The 19,527-nt window shown below is 33.1% G+C and overlaps 2 protein-coding genes across 2 annotated transcripts; one reads left to right on the top strand and one right to left on the bottom strand.

Moving 5' to 3' along the window:
* Positions 1-4,798: 4,798 nt before the first annotated feature.
* LOC106109415 (protein kintoun) lies at positions 4,799-8,825 on the bottom strand. Its single transcript, XM_013290914.1, has 3 exons — positions 6,713-8,825; positions 6,302-6,422; positions 4,799-5,976 (listed from the first exon to the last, which is right to left on the bottom strand). Exons 1-3 carry the CDS (start codon positions 8,713-8,715, stop codon positions 5,593-5,595), a joined length of 2,508 nt encoding a protein of 835 aa, XP_013146368.1. The 5' UTR covers positions 8,716-8,825; the 3' UTR covers positions 4,799-5,592.
* A 469-nt stretch (positions 8,826-9,294) lies between these two features.
* On the top strand, positions 9,295-11,944 carry LOC106109195 (rRNA methyltransferase 3, mitochondrial). The gene is made up of 5 exons (XM_013290601.1): positions 9,295-9,792; positions 9,906-10,153; positions 10,610-10,765; positions 10,941-11,235; positions 11,743-11,944. Exons 1-5 carry the CDS (start codon positions 9,398-9,400, stop codon positions 11,906-11,908), a joined length of 1,260 nt encoding a protein of 419 aa, XP_013146055.1. The 5' UTR covers positions 9,295-9,397; the 3' UTR covers positions 11,909-11,944.
* The last annotated feature ends 7,583 nt before the right edge of the window (positions 11,945-19,527 follow it).

Consider the following 19,527-nt stretch of genomic DNA (forward strand, 5'->3'; position numbering starts at 1 on the left):
AAAAAAAACGAGACTTCAAAATGAATATTTTTCTACAAGATTTGTACAAAGAATTTGCTAATTGGATGACGGAGGTTCTAAGAAAACAACTTCACAGTACATTAATTATTTGCAATAAACAAAGAAAAATAACGTCTCTGAAAGCACAAGGAATCAAGGTCATGTTCAGTTATATTTTTTCTCCATTAGGCACTAATTGAAAAAGCTATTTACGTGTTTTCTTGTTTATTTAGAAGTGAAGATGTTTTAGATACAAATCAGTAATAACATCTCAAAGCGCTTACAGGCCTATTTCTGTGGTATGATGAACGTTTCAAATACTTTTGTGTAAGTTTCCTAGACCATAATGAAGGCCCTTTTTCTGGAGACGTAGACATTAAAATGAAAAACCAGTTAGGAAAAACGTACGTATTTAAATTAGGATACTTATATAGGAGTAGGTATAAGGGAAAAATATAAAAATTGAAGGTAATGAGGCTCGTGAAACCCTCATTACGCATTCATGTTATAAGTGGCGTTGACTTGGGGTGACAATTCATCTGAAATTATGTTAATGTCCCGCTCTTAAAAATGGTCATCTAAAAAGTTTGGATTTTGAAAACATCTACAGTTTTTGTACATGTAAAATGTATTACTTTCTAAAGTACTTTCATGTTTTATTAATTTGGCAACATCTACTTATTAGATTTTTTAAACACTTACTTTAAGAAGTACATATAACCTCTTACATTTTTCAAACTGGTTCAGAACGGCTACTTTAAAGAGAATTTTTAACCTAATTTTAATGTTTCGTAATGGAGGAGGGTGGTTCCACTTACCGGCTCATGTCGTTTTCTTTTAGCCAATGTTTCCAAACATACAAACTCTGAAATTAATGAAGTTATCTCATTTTTTGCGAATCAAAGTAATGTTAATATAATTTATAAACTCGAATGAAATATTGCGGTTACAAAGTTCAATCGAGTTGGAATCCAATCTGATAAAATTTGATTTGATAAGTTAACGCCTACGATTATCGAATTATTGGCGAATTGTTCACGTAGTTACGTAAATATGTTATCGATATTTACGTTTAAAGAATTTGTATCAAATCTTACATCAAGGTTATGATATTGGCATACTATACGTGTTAAAACAATGTCTATAAATACATCGATTTATCTCCTTTTCAAATCTTATTTACATTCTTTTATTTTTTTCTAAACAAGATTCAAGAAAAATATATTTGTACAACACTAGATTTCGCCCGCGACTCCGTTCGCGTGGAATTAAGAAAAATAAAACTAACTAGCCTATGTGTTCTTCCAGACTATGCTTTACATCTATGCCAAATTTTATCCAGATCCGTTTAGCCATTTAGACTACAAACTCTTACAAATATCCATCCATCCATCTAAATTTTCGCATTTATAATATTAAATAAGATTGGTAAATTTTGTATCAAAAATTCTTAATTACATTGTCTATTGAATCGATGAACTATTTTTAACTAACAAGTATAGAAATATCTAGCTTTATCTATATTTTATCTAACAATGTAGGCGTGTCCGTTCGTGCGTTCTAATTTTGCACGTCCGATTTTTCCCTTGATTCCGGACTTACAGATTGAAATGTCTGCTATCGATGTCTGGAAAATGTTTTTGTTCAGATTAAGAGATAATGATGTTGGTTTATTTAAGATTCAAGTTATTTTTGTATGTGTTCACGGAACGTGTTTTTTTAACTATCGTACTATATTGTATATTTTGGTGTGTACAGATATCTTTTTTACATTTTCTATCTTATAGTGAACATTTAATAACGTTTTCTACAAATTTTACCTAAAGTTGCGACTATATGTATAATATGCTTGAAAAAGAATATGTACAATTATTATTTAATGTTATTTCGTATTTGTTATGGGAAAATAAATGTACAGAATAGGTCTAATGCTTGAAGCCGGAACACGTTGGAAAAGCCTTTTATATATAATAGTAAACGTATCGATTTCCATTAGGATAACTGAGTAACAACGCCGCAGCGGAACGATAAGCGTAGGAAAGCCCTTCCTCAGCTCCCATACGTCGCTACATTACACCGTAAAATGGGTAATCTGAATTATGTATTGTACATTTCCTGCTTTTTATGTCTACGGATGAGAAATTTCAACACATTTGTTGAGAATCTTCAGTAATACTAGTATCTTTTACTTGGAAATCACTACTAAAGATAATAATGTTTTTCTGTCACTTATTTTTGGTATATGCAACACACTTTTCATATTGCGTAATGGAAGCCAAAAGAATGGACGATCGGCATGTTTCCGCGTTCTATGGTGAAAAATCTCTAATCCGTCAGATTAGCTAGGATAATATATTTAACTTATCAAGAGGGAGCAAGGGTTTTGATCAACATAAGGTAATATGTCAACATTTCGGTCCTTGATCCTTTTGACAAGTTACAGTGTCAACAGAGATGCCCAGTAGTGTTAGATAATGTTCTCTTAAGTTACTGAAAAAGGTTAAGTGAGCTTTCAAGATTTTGTCTTAAGATGGATCATGCTTCGATGAAATTAAATTACCGAATACGTTCAACATTATAAATGCGAAAGTTTGGATGGATGGATAATTGGATGGATGTTTTTTAGAGTTTGTAGCCTAAACGGCTGAACGGATTTTGATGAAATTTGGTATATATGTGTAGGATAGTCTGGAACAACATACAGACTACTCACTTTTATTTTTTTTAATTCTACGCGAACGGCGTTGCAGGCAAAGGCTAGTTCATTAGAGACCAGTGACGCGACGATAAATAGTGAAATGTGCACATTTCGAAATTACAGCTAACCTGTGTTCCAATATCGTCTTCAAGCGAGGACGGAAATTGCCCGATTCACAGTTAATCATTTCCTACAAGATTTCACAATAATTGACTGCTAAGATTGGTGATTACAATTTTTGTATCGTATTACTTATCAACCGTTTCTTTGCCGTACACACTTGGTAGGCGCTGAGTACTATGTTAATACTACTCAGCGCCTACCAAGTGTGTAAGAATTCAAAAAAACGTTACCTACCGTGACTCCTACATTTTTTGTACTGTACGTACTAACTGTATGTACTAACTTGCATTACACATAATATTGACATCGTATAAACAATTGCAACATTTAACCGGAGTATATTTAGATAACAATTCGTTTTTATTATTATCTTAAAAGCATGTACTTCGCTGTTCCACGATAAAAACTAATAGCGGAATCGATCGGATAACCTCCATAGCATTGTGTTACAAAGGCGAGTCAGTGAATTTTATATTGCGTGTTTTTTTCAACAACTTCCGACAGATTTATTACGACATTTTATTTCAATTTTTGTATTTAATATTAGATCACACTATATTACGAAAAGCTTATCAAGAAATTGAGCTTCCAAACAGTTTTACATATATCTTTTGAAATGACTCATTTTAATCATGGGATTATAGGATCAAACATGCTTGTACCCGTACTTATATTATTCAGGATTACCCTTTCAATTTCATAAGGATTTTAGGAGTTAAACGTAAGTTACGAAAAGTAAAATACGGAGCGTATAAATAATTACTGAAGTAGGGTTGATCCCTTTATAAAACATGCCGTTTGTTAGATTTATAATACGAAACAAAAACATATGTTTTAAAAAAGTAAAAAAACAAACAAAAATAAGAAAATTTTCTTCATAAACACTTCCTTATGCAAATCTGTTGTTACCTCGCTGTTTGTGCAGGGTCCCTATTTTTCACCCGAGAAATCACACCAAATTAATTTCTACTCCGCACAAACAAACTCGCTCAAAAGGAAAATGGCACCCGCTGTCTTTTCAACGTTCAATGTAGAAATATATTTATTTTACTACTTGTCTACTTATTAAAATTAGAGCTAACCGTCAGAAAGGTATTAGATTTATACATGTTTAAAAATACCTACAATATACCAAATATGAATTTAAAAAACTATCAAGATTGCAGAATTCTTGCACATTATTGAAAACATTAAGAAATATGCAAAATGTACGTGACTGATGGATTAGTTGTTTTGAGATGTTTGACTTATAATCGAATCCGGGACACGTAAATTGTCAAAGCAAACTGACCACAAGGACATGAAAGTGGTAGAAATCTCGTATCGTTTTTACATATTTACTATACATTAGTAATTTATGAAAAAATGCGGCTCCGAAATTCTCAGCGCCGTATTTATGACACACAACACATAATTCAATATTATTGGTCCCTCAATCATGAATAATCGTCGACAGATGCAAAACACCAACAAACTGGAATCGTTAAATTTAATAAATCGTAAGAAGGCCCAATTTAGCTTTATTTTGAGGGAAAAAACCTTGAAATGTGCGCATGGTACATTTTCTTCTCACTTGACATATATTTTAAAACAAATGGCCACTTGAATTTTTCTTTATGTATTCAGCTATTTATGTAACGTGAATAATTTTACTTACAATTTTTTAACGTCGATTTATAAGTCCCTGAAAATATCAAGGGTTTTCTAATCAATGCTCCGCGCCCACAGCGCACCGGCTATGGCGTGTCCGAAATAGTGAACTAACGCGACTTTTGCACCGAAATCTATCTACTACTACTTTTTCAATGACTTTATGGCTTTTTTCTTTAATGCCAGTACATAAAATAGATTAAAAATTATCCTTCTGGTCAGTTGTGATCGGTTAATATCAAGAGGGAGCTTACGCAAATATCTTATGTAGATATAAGGTAGTCAATTAAGGGATTAAAAAAAAACGATAACATTATGATTTTCTATTAAACCATTAATTAAATCATCACATTCTCCGTTTAAACTTTTTTGTTAAACATATCTAAATTTAAATACACACTACACTACATACTAACAAAATTAAATGCATGGTTTATGACAACAGCTCAAACCAATTAAACATTTGGATTTCTTAGCTGAACCCAATACTAACAGTAGTCAATTAAAATACTTTAAACAAGGCACTAACAAGAATTGAGCAAGTACCTCTGTACCTGTGGCCGGGAAATACATTCTCTAAAATATTCGAAAATTATTATATTAAAATGTCGTTAGTCTATGATATTTACTCTATGACGGTGTAAACTTTCGTATAACTAAACTAGAGGTAGGTGTTGCCAGTTAATAAATGTGTTGTCACAATAATAACCTAATTTGTACCTTTAAAAACATTCCTAATAAAATATTGTCCAAAAATGAGCCTGCTCTAATAATATTTATCCAATTATTTCAACTAAGTTTACATTTATCTTATTTGCTTTGTAAAATTGAAGAATTCCTAATTTTATTTAATTTGTAAATACATCTTTAAACTCAATAATTGACACAAACGATGAATAAATCATTGATACATGAGTAAATATTTAAATTTACAAAACCATTGTCATAAACTAAGCTAACATATAGGAAGATATCTTTCCATGCAAAAAACAATTACACAAAATGGAAAGATAGAAAAAACAATTATTCCCCAAATTCAAAAATCTACACAACAAAACTACTGGTGCTATACTAAGTTAAAATATCATTATATACTTATGGCTTCTTTGAAATGGGACATCTTACATGTCCAAATCAAATATGAGATCATTCTTAAACATAACTTCGGTGTATTGACCTTTGTTTAGTTTTTCTGGATTATAGAAATCCGTAACATGTTTTATATCACAAGTCACTGGGTTTTTCTTAACATTGGTTGGCTGCTGCTTTGACTTCCATATGTGAGGTTCAAAGTTTTTACTTGTATTACCGTTTTTATCGACTATGTTTAGTGGAGAACTATCTCCGGTATTAGCATTAACATCTTTCTTGCCACTATTGGTGCTGTCACAGGATAACTCAGAGTCAGAGGGCATGTTCTTGCATTCAGCTTCCGCATCTGATGTATCAGCTAGCCCGCTGTCACGTCTCTGTTTTAGCACAGATTTTAGCCTCGGCTTTGACGACTGAAACATTTAAAATATAATTAAAACTCAAATTCCTAAATATTAAGTAAGTAAATCTTACTAATCCTACTATTTCTCTAATATTATAAATGTAAATTTTTATATGGACGTACGGATGTTTGTTAGTTTGGAACCTAAAATGCTAAATAGATCTCAATGAAATTTGGCATAGATGTATTGGATAGTCTGGAAGTACACATAGGATATTTACTTTTGTTTGTTTTTAATTCCTCGCGGAGGGGTCGCGGGGCGAAAGCAAGTACTGTTATGAAATAAAAGACACTATTTCGCAGTATTAATATAAACAATTTAGAATAAAGTTTACCTTAATAGAATTGTTTGTCTCTTCTTCAGCCTCACTTTCGCTTTTACGTCTCTCCTGGTTCCGTTTTTTACTTTTCCTTCTTTGATTTTTCTTCTTTTGACCTTCTATAGATGAATTATATCTGAAAACATAACAACATTTATATTATTTTTGGTAACTGACGTCGCTGTGATACAATTTTAGACATAACTGACGTAATCAAAACAAGCCTATCACGTGAGATTATGTTTGGGAGATAAGATAACATTTGTAGATTAATGGAAAATTGAAGATTGGACACAAACATGTTTATTTTGTTTTGTAGTACATGGAAAAGTTTTAACATCTGTTGATTCATCACTTATACGAAAATGATTAATTAGCGCTATTATTGTACTACATATTAACCTTAATGCTAATTAAAACGCTAACCTGTAGAATTGCCTCGCAATAACATCACTAAACCTAACAGTCTTTTTCAAACTAGACTCTTCCGGGATGCAATCAGAACTAATATAGTCCATTGATGATGCAACATCTCCCACACTGGATTCAGAAAAGCTACGCATCATTGACATCGATTTACGAAGTATACTCTTAGCTCCATTCTCACATGTACCAGAATTCACCCAAACAATATCATTTTCTTTCTCCCTTTCACATTCCTCATCCTTACCACAATTAGATGAGACAACAATATTTGTCTCCAATCCCAAGTTAGTAACCTCAACAAATGGTGATTGAATTTCATCTTGAGGATTAATTACTTTACTTTCTTCCATCTGAGATTGCTTTAACTGAGACGCATCTAAGTGTTCATTGGTCATGGAATCTTTACTTAGACCAATATTGAAACTTTGTGGGATATCACCAGCAAGTTCTAGCTGAAGGATCACATTGTTATCCCAAGCTTCTCCAGTGACTGTCTTGAATTTAATATTTTCCTCAAAGACAATAATAGCTGCATGATGCACTGGTACAAAACCTGAACCAATCGTTGTGAATTTTATGGCAATTTCATTACCATCATTCTTCACCATTACCGATTCTGGTTCAGTATTCTTCACATGGAAAGTGAAAGCTATTACATCATCTAAGAAGTTATGTGTATAAGATGGCAGTAAGTAACTAATAGAGGTTTCCAAGAATGGTTCATCTTTTGTAATTTCCTTTTCTAATTCAGGAGGATTAGATTCCGATCTTTCACTAGAACTTAGCACAATAATTTTCTGCTCATTGGTATCATCTTCACTTTGGGAACCAGAATTTTCTTCACTTTCAACACCACTGTCTACTTTTAACAACTTTGAATTGTCATGAACATTTTCTTTCACAGTTTTTATCACTGGTAAAGTAACAATTAATATGTGCTTTGTTTTGTCAAATTTGGCATTACCACAATTATCATCAACTGGATATGGAAGTGTCAAATTAAGTTTGTATTTGGCAGGTTTTTCCACAACTAAACTTAAAGATTTATCATTTACATCCAAAATACAATCTGTAGTAGAAGAAATTAGAGGCAAGTTAATCTCCACAACTAATTGACTTGGGATTGCAGAATATTGTTTGCTATCTTTATGGAAGGTGTAGTCTTGCAAGTCTATATTTTTCTGTTGTTTAATAACATATTTAGGTATTGTGTAGCCTTCATCCAGAGAGTGTGAGAATTCTTTTTTCTCAAACCCAGCTCTTTTCTTTGTGGCAGTTTTTATCTCACTACTTTCCTGTGGCTCTTTATGGTTTGTGTAATTATGCTGAGGATACAATTTTTCTATAACTTCCGGCGAAAGTTTCTCGCTCTCATCCTCTGTTGGAGGCTTAAAGTTGGGATCTTCTTTTCTAACAACTGCTGAAGTTGTCATACCTTTGTAGAAGGATTTAGGAAAACGACAATTGTTAATGTCCAAATGAATTTTATAAGTACTTTGGAGACCATCGAAAGCCGTCTTGTTTACGATTTCTCGAAATCGTTCGTTAACCTCTGCCATGCGCAATGTGTCAGGGTGAAAAACAACATCGTAAATTACACACCGCTGTTTCTTGTTATCATAATCTTCCCTTGGAGGAATCAAAGAATAAGGGATTTGCCAATTCATACCTTTCTGGCCGTTTACACTCTCCACGGAATGTGACGGTTTGCCGATGTTCTCATTACTACAAATGTTTATAAACGCTTTTCTATCGCCAGCGACGCTTGTTTTAATAACATAGCCACCTTTAGGATTAATAAAAGTGATATCATAGCCCCTTTCCTTTTCCAATTGGGTCATTTCTTTTTGATAGAGAGCTTGATTCGCCGGGTCACGTACTTCATCGCAGTAGTCGGCTAACATTTCTCGAAATTTCTTACTTTTCATAGCTTCTTGAATTGCCTCGATATCAGTTCTTGTAAGAGTAGATTCATCGTCACGAGGTTTTACTCCTGTTGCCATTTTGTCTATCACTTGCAACAATATAAAAATAAACACAAATACTACGCATAAACACGATAATTTTCAGCTGATGTTCACAGATGACAATATCTGAAATAATAAGTCGAATGTTGACGTAAGTAACAAGCTGCTGAATATTGCTAGGATCAAAAAAAAAAGGCTGGCAGCAATGTTATTTAAAATACAAATTATGAAAATTAACCAACTGGAACCTGTCCTGTTTCCAGCTTAAAAAGTACTTTTACTAAAAAATAGAAGAAGAATAAAAATCTTTCATCGTTTTCTATATTTCTATAATGTTGCGCACAGGTAGGTCTTTGTAATGGCGGTAAATGTTTGAAATAAGATGACTTGGTCATTCAACACTAAAACAAAAAAGTATTTTTGCTAGACGCGGTTTTATTTATCAAAAGTACTTAAGTTTTAAATGAAAGGAACCATTTTCATATTTTTTCTTTTTAAAATAAAAATTATATTTGCCATAGATAAAGGTTTGTCTAATTTTACTCTGTTACCTTTACAAATTGTCAGCGCATGGCGGCAATAAGTCATGGATGTCATTGTCATTGTCAGTTTAGTTGTCAGCTGTCAGTGTTTGTTATGGCAGTGAAGCAAACTTTGGAGGTTATTATTTAGTTTTACCATTGAATGTAATAGGAAAAAGAAAATACACATTTTATCAATGGCGAACACTTTATATCGCCCGTTGCTGCAAACTCTTACAATCCACTCAGCAACATTTAGATTTGCCCGTTATTATGGTAAGTGGATGCACAGAAATCCTGCAAAAGTAATATTGCCGTTTGAACCAAAAGATAATGTTCAATTGCGAAAGGAAAAAGTCATTGAGTTGGATTCAGATTTTTTTAAAAAGACACCAAAAAAAGAAACGATTCAGAAATCCATTGCAGAGACCTCGGAAGAATCTTTACAAAATAAAGTCAACTTCAAAGAAGTTAAAGATAAAAAAGAGACGTTATTGAAAAAAAGATTGTTTTATCTAAGCCAGAAAAAGGTATTTGATGATAAAAATGAAATAATATATGAGAAGCTAAAGGATAATGATTCTAAAATAAGGTAATACACATAAGTTATTTTATAATGCAATGTATACAATTTTATATATTATGCGTACATACAAAAGTTGTCGATATAGAATTCATTAATTTACTAATTTTTACATTTTCCAGCTCACTCTTTGTGAAATTAAAATCTAAAAAGGAAAGGCTGCGCAGTAACCAAATAATGGTAGAAGGTTGGCGTATGATAGTTGATGGTTTGGAAGCCAAATGTAACATACAATATATTTTATTCAGTCGTATTGAAGATTTAAATAATTTAAGGCCATTTCTGCCAAAAACTGGTGTACAGATATATAAAATACCATATAAGGAAATGGAACTGTGGTCAGATGTGGAAACAAGCCCTGGTATTGTGGGTAAGTAATCTATACATATAATATAATTCTAGTGTCTTTATTCTCTAAAGAAAATTTTCAGATTTTGGGAATATGATGTGTTTGTGTTGCTGATAACGAAAATCACATTTAAAAATTTATCAATGTCTGTCTATTCGTAAGTCGCATTTCATATAGACTCACATATTATAGGGTACTTTTTTATCTTTATATTTTGTGGATAAAGTCACAGGCAACAGCTAGTTGTAACTAAAGTAAGATGTAGCTGTCTGTACTTCTGTTTGTTGCGAGACTTACCTTTGCCTTACGGTTTTGGTTTTTAATTTATTTTTTGGACTAACAGTTTATATTGAATTGTTTCTTGTTACAGTGTAAATTAAAGAGGAGTAAAATTCTAATTAATAGTATTAGAAATTAACATTTGGGTTTATAATTTTAATGGTGTTTAAATTTAATGTTTATTTATAAAAATTCCAGGTGTGTTTGAAATGCCAACACCAGAACAAATAAGGAGATTTTCAAAACCTTTACCTCTTCAATTTCTGTGTGATAATATAAGAGTACCAGGTAACCTGGGTGCCATACTCCGAGCAGCTGTTGGTGTTGGTTGTGAGAAGGTTTTATTAAGCAAAGGTAAGAAACGAAACACACAACTTTGATATAATCACATTAGATAATTATTTAAAAAACTGTGCCATAGACAACTTTTTTTTTCATTAAATAATAGTTGATATATTCTATGTATTTTTATTACAATGATATTGCTAGGTAAGTTAGTGGCATTTAATGTTCATGTATTTTGTTCTAGGCTGTGTTGATATCTGGGATTCGAAAGTAATAAGGAGTGCAGCCGGAGCTCACTTCAGACTTCCTATATATTCTTCAATAGATTGGGAGGAAATGCCACAACATTTACCTTCTGACACTTCACTCTTTATTGCTGATAGCAACACTGACTTTGTCGAAAATGAAACTGAAGAAACAAGCAAAGTTGGATCTGAAATACCGGTGTTGCCATATTATGGGGTCGATTTTGCCTCATTAAATCATGTTACTCTTATTATAGGTGGAGAGACTGAAAGTGTTAGTGAAATGAGCTATAGGTAAGATTTTGAAGTAATTAGTTTTTACGTTTTTTTTTTATACAAATAAGCCAATGAATCTTGATGTGCAAAATCCTGCATCTTACTTATATTATAAAAGCAAAAGTTTAGATGGATGGATGCATGGATTGATGGATGTTATATGGTATCTCATGAATGGCTCAATGGATCTGGTTAAAACATGGCATAGATGTAGAACATAGTCTCGACATAATTGGCTACTAATGTATTTTTTTATTTCGCGCGGATGGAGCCGTGGGCGACAGTCTTCTAAATGCGAAATTTTTGATGGCTAGATGGATGTCTGTTAGAGTTTGTAGCCTGAACGGCTAAACGAATCTCGGTGAAATTTGGCATTGTTGTAGAATATAGCCTGGAAGAATGGAGTCGGACAGCTAATATATCATATTTTCTGCTCATGCTGCCAAAGACGTTCAGTTTTAACGTATGTAACAGGCTTAATCTCTTGTGTTTAATCTATATAAGAACATTTCGTACATTACACAGATTAGGAGTAAACAGTAATGGTGCTAGATTGCATATACCTCTTCAAAAAGGCGTGGACAGTTTGAACACGGGAATGGCGGCCGCTGTTATTGCATTTGAAATACGCAAACAACTTACGCAAGCTGCTGCTAAGGCCAAGAGAGACAGACAAGCAGCGAAATATTAAATTTGTTATATGGTAAAAAATGTATTAATAAATTTCTCAATAACTAAACATAATATTTTATTTAGTTTTTTTCACTATCCTAATACCTAAATGCTTTTAAGGATCTCAATTGGTGTGTCAAATTGGTAGACACGAAAATGGAGTTAGTATGCAAAAATTTCGTTTATTGGTTTTCAGTGCTTACGTCGAAAGAAAAAAAACAATATCGGTTCTCTGATTGGTTAATGGTTGACGATTGATAACTGTGGTGACCAGAATTTTCATATCCTTCCCACAGGAATAATCAGCTACTCCCTCAATTAAACTGCCATTGAAACTTTCGTTAATATCTAAAAGAATTTAAAACTGTTCATATGTAAATCGAAATATGACAAACTTAACCCAAAAAATAGGGTCAAATTCGTTTGAACATAGAACTATATATTGCATAATTTTTGGCACTACTTTGTTCTTAATTCGTAGACATTTAAACTGGAACACCACAAGCAGCACTTGGCAAACATGAAAATTAGAGTTTTACCAAGCATTCAATTTAAAAACATTCCCTTAGAAACATAGTACTGAATATTTTAAGAGTCTATTTTAACTAACTCTGTGTTGAAAATCAAGCATATGGACATATAATATTTCTTTATTCTTTTTACAGTAATAATTAATACCCTAAATTGTAATAAAAATATGTCATACTAGCTTTTGCCCGCGACTCCGTTCGCGTGGATTAAAAAACAAAAGTGAGTAGCCTATGTGTTCTTCCAGACTGCCCTCTACATCTATACAAAATTTCAGCGAAATCCGTTCTGCCGTTTATGCTACAATCTCTAACAAACATCCATCCATCCATCTGAACTTTCGCATTTATAATATTAGTATAAAGTATAATATAATGGTAGAGTACATATAAATAATCTAGCATTAGCGTAAAGCGTAAAATGAAAGGCTATGACGCAATTTTTGACGTCACTGGTCATTAAAAGTGTTCTAAGCCAAATAGGTCCTAGACGTAGTCTCTAGGACGCTAGATCAATGTCTTACTTGGCAAGGACGTAGACTTTTATACCCTCACATATCAAAAATCCTTCATATTCATTTAGTATTATTTATTTGTAGATTGTAGTAACTTATTGGTTAAAAACAAGCTAAGCAACGCTTGAATAAAGGATAATGTACCACCTGACTTAAAGAAAGCTCACCCTTAGTGAGTAGTACTTAAGTACCTACGTCTTTAATGTAAAGGTCAAGTGAGCCTTTGCGACATGTTTTTCATTTCTTCTTCATTTGTGTAAATGGTATCTCCAAATGAAATGTCAAGTAGTTACCAGTGATATGTGTAAGGTATATTTTTTAAATTATATTGTGGATTTTAATTTCAAAGTATAGGGATATTTCAGTAGTATTGATATTAACTCAATAATTTTCTTTGCTTGCAATACTTGGAGTGATTGTTTTATTGATTTTTGTTTTCTCAATTTCTTATCTAAAGGTTGTAACGATTTGTCCGTTAACTTCATTTTCGGTCAAATAATATGGGGGTGTATTAAGGGTTTTTTCAAGGGAGAATTCGTAGTGCCTAGTTAAGGATGTGAAATGTGGAAAGGAGTGGGAAGGAGGCGTCGTCGGTCAATACTGTAGGTGGCGCGGTACGGGCGGTGCGGGGGCGGTGGGAGAGGCGCGCAGGCGCGGGCCCCGCACCCCGCATCCCGCCCCCGCCGGCACGAAGCTCGCTCACGCAACTCGCGAGTCAGCCGTCGTGGGCTACGGAACGCGCGCGGGATCATCTCTCCGGTCGCGTGTCATGTTTTCATCACTGATATCAACTGTCAGTTAGCTTCCGATGTTAAGAAACATGAATGACCATCGCGCGTAATACCATCGGCTGCGGCGGCTACGACCGTAGTATTTGAAGAGGACAGCTTTCCCCGAATATCTGGTTTTTCTCGTAAGCTTGTGGCCGTTGACACCGCAGCGTGCGGGTCCCGCAGTGCGCGAGTGTGTGCTTTGGCGAACGTTGAGGACGTCAGCTGAGTCGCGTAAACATTGGCCTTACAAAGTTACGACAATGGCAACGCCGCCCGTCTTGTAATCATTGGCGTCTGTCGATTAGCAGCAGTCCCGATATGAAAACCAACATGAGGGCGTTTATACTGATCTTGTTAACAGGTAAGATCTAACTTTCTGTTATTTAAACAAATGTTTTGCAACTAATGCAAGCTTATTTTAAATGTTAAATGTTTTTAATGAATTGAAATCATTTATTAGTCTGTTTATTTGCTTTACTGAACTGTGAATTTATTTAATATTCACCATTTAACTAACCCTTTACCATTTGTTTTTTTTTTTACGCATTACGCACTTTTAAGTTGCATTTAAGTAATTTATCAGAAAAATGGTAAGTAACTTTACAAATTGAATCTTAAGATGTGTTTTAATTACGTACTTTAGGACTTTAAATATTTATAACAGACAATATGCGGTGAACAGGATGAATTTAGTCGTACCTTCAGTTGGTGAGATTTGCACTACTCCACCTGCATTTTCGTATTTTCAGGATAAAGGTGGAACTTTTTTAATGAAGTTGACATCGGACAGTTAAACGAGCAATTGTTTTCCCTGAATTGAAAAAAAATTGTGGGTAATATCGAAAAAGAAACGAGAAAACTGCCGCGGAATAAAATATCTTATCGACGTTCGTATCTTTTTGTGAAAAGGGTTATTAATATTATACGGTAATTTTAAAAATGTGTTATTGATTCTTTATTTTTCGTAACGGTTTGCGTAATCTGATTTTCATATAGACGATAATATTAAAAAGGTCATGTCACTAAAATCACCGTCTTTTCAGTGATTCGAGTCCAAAAATCTAAGTAAGCTTTAAGCTCCGCGGTTCGATAAATTTGCCGAAACCGCAAATATAACAATATCATATAACATAAATATATAAGTTAATTCCATAAGCAACACTCATGCCTCTCAATTTATCATCGGTCCTGAGAAATAAGTCATAAGCTTGTCAAAACCCTCGTCCCACGCGCTTCGAGAAACAAATGGGACACTTTTAGATGGAAGATAGAGTAATTTTTTGCGTGCTCCAATTTATTTCTTCAAGTGTAGGCAATGCTTTTTATCTTATTCGTTGGAATAGATTTTCGGTATATTTACGCAAATACAGTATTTTAACGATAGACGCAATTTCATCCCACGGTGTATTCACATTTGCATCACCAGTTCCAGTCTTCGGTGTTCGCGTAATTACGTTACTTTTAAAATTTTGATATTCAAAGTCTTGAAATTTAAATCTTTGTTAAGCTCTAATAAATATCGCATATACATCGAATGTTGGATAACTTATCGGTAGGTGAAGGTCCAATAAGTGTCATACGATAATAATAAATTACTTCGTATTGTTACGTAAGAATTAATAGTTAAAATTAATATGTGGCTCAAGGGTTTAAGTACTTGACTTGTAATCTAGAGGTCTGGGTTTGAATTCCGCTATGAACCAATGTGATTTTCGATTTTTAGAAATCCCATGTAACATAATTTACCCGACATTCTTACAGCGAAGGGCAACATCGTTATGCAATCTGCACAAAATCGGCGAAGAAATTCAAAGACCAAGAAGCGTGGTTGACTATATCCTAGTCACCTTAACTTAGGGTAGGTTAGTTGGTGATGTTGCTGTGATGATGACCCAATATCATCATACTGTTATAGAGACATGGGCTTAAATTCTGATAAGTTCTTATCGGGAAACAATTGCAATAAAGACAGAACATTTTTCCTTAAAAACAAAATAATTAAAAAGCCAACTTGTATTTTATTGAATTATAAAAGTTTCAAATTCAATAAAATATGCCAGGGGTCCGGAAAGAACACCCTTAGAGTCGCGTTTTCGATAGAGTAGATTTCTGTGATGATCGCCAACCTCGAAACCTCGGCACTTTAAGAAGTAAAATTTGTGACATCTCCCAAAGAATTAAAAGTTACAGCGTACTGCCAGCCTTGTATGAAAAACAACCTTCACAGTTCTAAATATTTCATTCAAAGACCAACCTTTACTTCATACTTGATTGATTAAAATCAGCTTGCTAAAAACAAGTACTAGTATTACAAGACTAGTCGGCACCAATCGATGCATTAACTTGCGACATACCTAATACTGAGATAAGTCTAATGAATGTGCTTGAGATAAAGTGACCTTGGGTTATACTTTTATAAGTACAGGCATGATATATCTTAGAATCTACATAAACTGCTACTATTCTAATGCTTGGTTGGTGAAGTTACCATTTATTTAATAATTACTTAGTGATTCATTAGTGTTTGGTTGAACTAAGATTCAAAGGAGTAAGATACATGTTACGTAGTTCGGAAACGCATTTCATCAAGTTATGGAGCCAATAACACTAACGAATGGTTAAAGGTAGCTGGGAAACCGTCCATAAGTGTATTACATCAACTGCCATTTTCTAACTTCATTGAATAAGAATAATCTGAAACATTTTGGCCTCACGTCGAAAATAACTTTATTGCAGTAATGTTCGAAGAAGTAAAAAAAGTCGAACCAAAAAATATTTTATACCTCAAAAAAATATTAACATCATTCTTGGGCACAATAGTTAGTATTGCTGAATCAATTAAATAAACGTTATGTATATATTTTTCTTGGGCCTTTGTTTTCGTTGATAATGACTACAGCTATTCAGAATCTATTATGAATACTTTACTAGTAAATAATAAGATGTTTCGAATATATTGTAACAATGGGAATGTATTTAATTATTCAAAAAACATTTGTTAAATAAACATCTGTTTGATACGCATGGTTTTGTTTTCTTTTTTGATTTTAGTCGATCGTAGTACAAATTCTTAGCAACATTTTGTGTGGTGTTTTAGCTTCATTACACAATTCCCGTATTCATCCTTTCAACACGGATTGACAAGGCGTAGCCGCTTGGGGAATATCTCTTTTGTTTTCGAATGTGCCGGACGTGCACTAAAAGCTTTGCAGCATTCTTTTTGTCGCATAAAACAAAATAACAGATACTGTACTGATATTTCTTTGCATCTGGTTTATGCGCAGAGTATTTAATTTTTAAATGACGTAATAAAAAAAGGTTCGAGTCTCGCTTGCTTGCGTATTCGATTCTTATGTTATTTTTTGTATTAATTTATAATCACTCCATAGTTTTAAAGTTTTTTTTTTCAAATATTTTAATTATCTTGTCAACAAAATTACAAAGCTTATCAAAAATAGTTTCCTAAACATGCAATTTTAAGTTAACAAAAACGTAGATTAATTACACTGCAACTGTTAAGGTTTTGCAACCTTTTTTTCTTTAAGCCAGTCGCAGGTGTACAATGCAGGTAAAAATCTGAGACGGAATCCTCTTTAAAAGGATTTTACAAAACGTCTCTTTGAGAAAAGTGTTTTAAAACTTCGAGAATTTACTTCGAGGTACGATATTCTCAGTAACATTTTAAACTCAAGTACAGACTACTTAATGCCCGCCTTGTTGCATAAGTAAGAAATGTGTAAACATACTTTGTACTTTTAGTCTAAAGTACTTAGTTCTAGACTAAGTTAAAAGCACATTTACACAATTCTTGCATATTTATTTGATTACATTCAGTAATTCATTAGATCTACGAGCAATCTTTGTTTTATTGGCAAACACCATAATCTTTGACGGACTGAAAAAAACATAGTTTTTTACTCCAGCGTTCCAATTGTAAAACTACTTCGACAATATTCCATTTCCTATTTCTATTCAAAGGAAACATCTTGGCAGTTTGCTCGAGGCTGATTTTTTTATTACTTATTCCCAATTTCCTCTTCGCAGTCCTCACAGAACTTTTGTTCTCGGCCGTTTTAGAAAAAAATAATCCTCTTTCAAACGTAAGTCAAAAAGTTTTTTACCGAGAAAAAATAAAAGTGAAAAGTTAGAGTAAATTTCGGCCTTTCGCACCCTCATCATTCCCTTTTCATGCATATTGAAAACGTCCTTATTTTTCTAACTAAATCAATTTATTACTCCCTAATATTTTTATCAGAATATACTAAAGTAATGATATTAATTCCAACTTTATGTAGGTCATAAAAGCCAATATAAAAGCCACTTAGATTGTTAGGTTTATTCTATTTTCATTAACCTAAATTTTATATTGTTATAGGCGTTGACCTAAATTTATTTTAAGTCGAAACTGATTGGATTTTTAATTAATTTTTAAATCTCATTATTTTTTATTAGGCACGTGGGAGTTTTAATCTTGCCTAGCGTAAGTTTCTGAGTCGTGTCTAATGGATAATAAATTGTTGAGATTTTATCATTAACTTTTTAATTATTTTATCTTAAGTATTGTTAAAATAGGCCACGATCTATCCCGTGTTGTATTGCGCATAGACACAACATTTCTTTTTCTTGACTTCTAAAAATAATAAAATTTAATTTTTTGGTTTTGTCGTTTATTAGACTGGTTGGGTGTACTTTAGTATGTGTAACGAAGATTGCTTTCTATCTGTCTTTAGGTGATAAGATTACGTGTATACGCCCTAGTTGTTTAGTGCGGAAAATAGTCCTAACTTTAAGGATATATAGTAGTAAGTCTTAGTAATAAATTACAGAAGTATAGCTCGACTATCCCAATGCGTTTTCGTAATAATGCTCTGAGTGATCCCAAGTTGCATCTGCTCCGTTTTTTTTTTGCTTTTCTCCCAAAAGCGGACGTGAAACGCACCTGGCGCTTCTTGTTTAGATGAACGTTTTGATTTGGGTGCAGGCGTCAGCGTCGGCTGTTCGACTCGAATGTAATGTTATATTTGGCGCGAACAAGAGATTTTAGATTTATTTAAACCACCATTTGTAAAATTATTAGAGCTTTTTCTAATTATCTTAATGGTTTGATGTGGAAAGTGGTTTATTTTTCTTTTAGTTGATACGAATTTGAGTTTAATTCTAGTCTATTAAAGATATAATCATAAATATTGCTTATATAATTTAGACATATCGGTAAAAAAATCTTATATGTGGATTACGTCTACTCTTATATAAATAAGCATTGTCACATGCACCTTTGTTTCTTGGGAACGTTCGCATTTGTCGATCGTGTCTATTTTGGTAAATTCAAAATACGCATAAATTGAAGCAGGATACTGGATAAGTGGCGCCGGCTTTCATCTGTTACGCACGCCGTGTTTACATCTGTTGACGTGCGCATCGCAACGAAACGTACCACAAATGACATTTTACGATTACAAAACTATTTGGTCTGTTTTATTTCATTTAAAATCACTTCTCACGCACTCTCATACACACTCACGACTCTGTCCCACTCAGAATTTGAAAAATTACCGAAGCAATTTTTAAGTAAAGATTTCTCATAATAAACCTACAAAAAGGGTCCCCTTAGTAATAATTATTAGTCTGGTGGTGTCACTTAGTAGATAAGGTAATGTTTTAAATTACCACACTTATTTTACAATTTACGGTGTTTATAAATGGTACTCGTTCTGTCGACTTGTTTTGATAAGTAATTTCTGAGATAAGTACAAATTGACTTGAATGTCTTGTTTCCTTGATTGAGGCTGAATAATCTGGTTTAAGAGAAACTATAACTTAAAC

This window comes from Papilio polytes, unplaced genomic scaffold (genome assembly GCF_000836215.1).
Source record: "Papilio polytes unplaced genomic scaffold, Ppol_1.0 DF821289.1, whole genome shotgun sequence".
Classification (NCBI taxonomy): Eukaryota; Metazoa; Arthropoda; class Insecta; order Lepidoptera; family Papilionidae; genus Papilio; species Papilio polytes.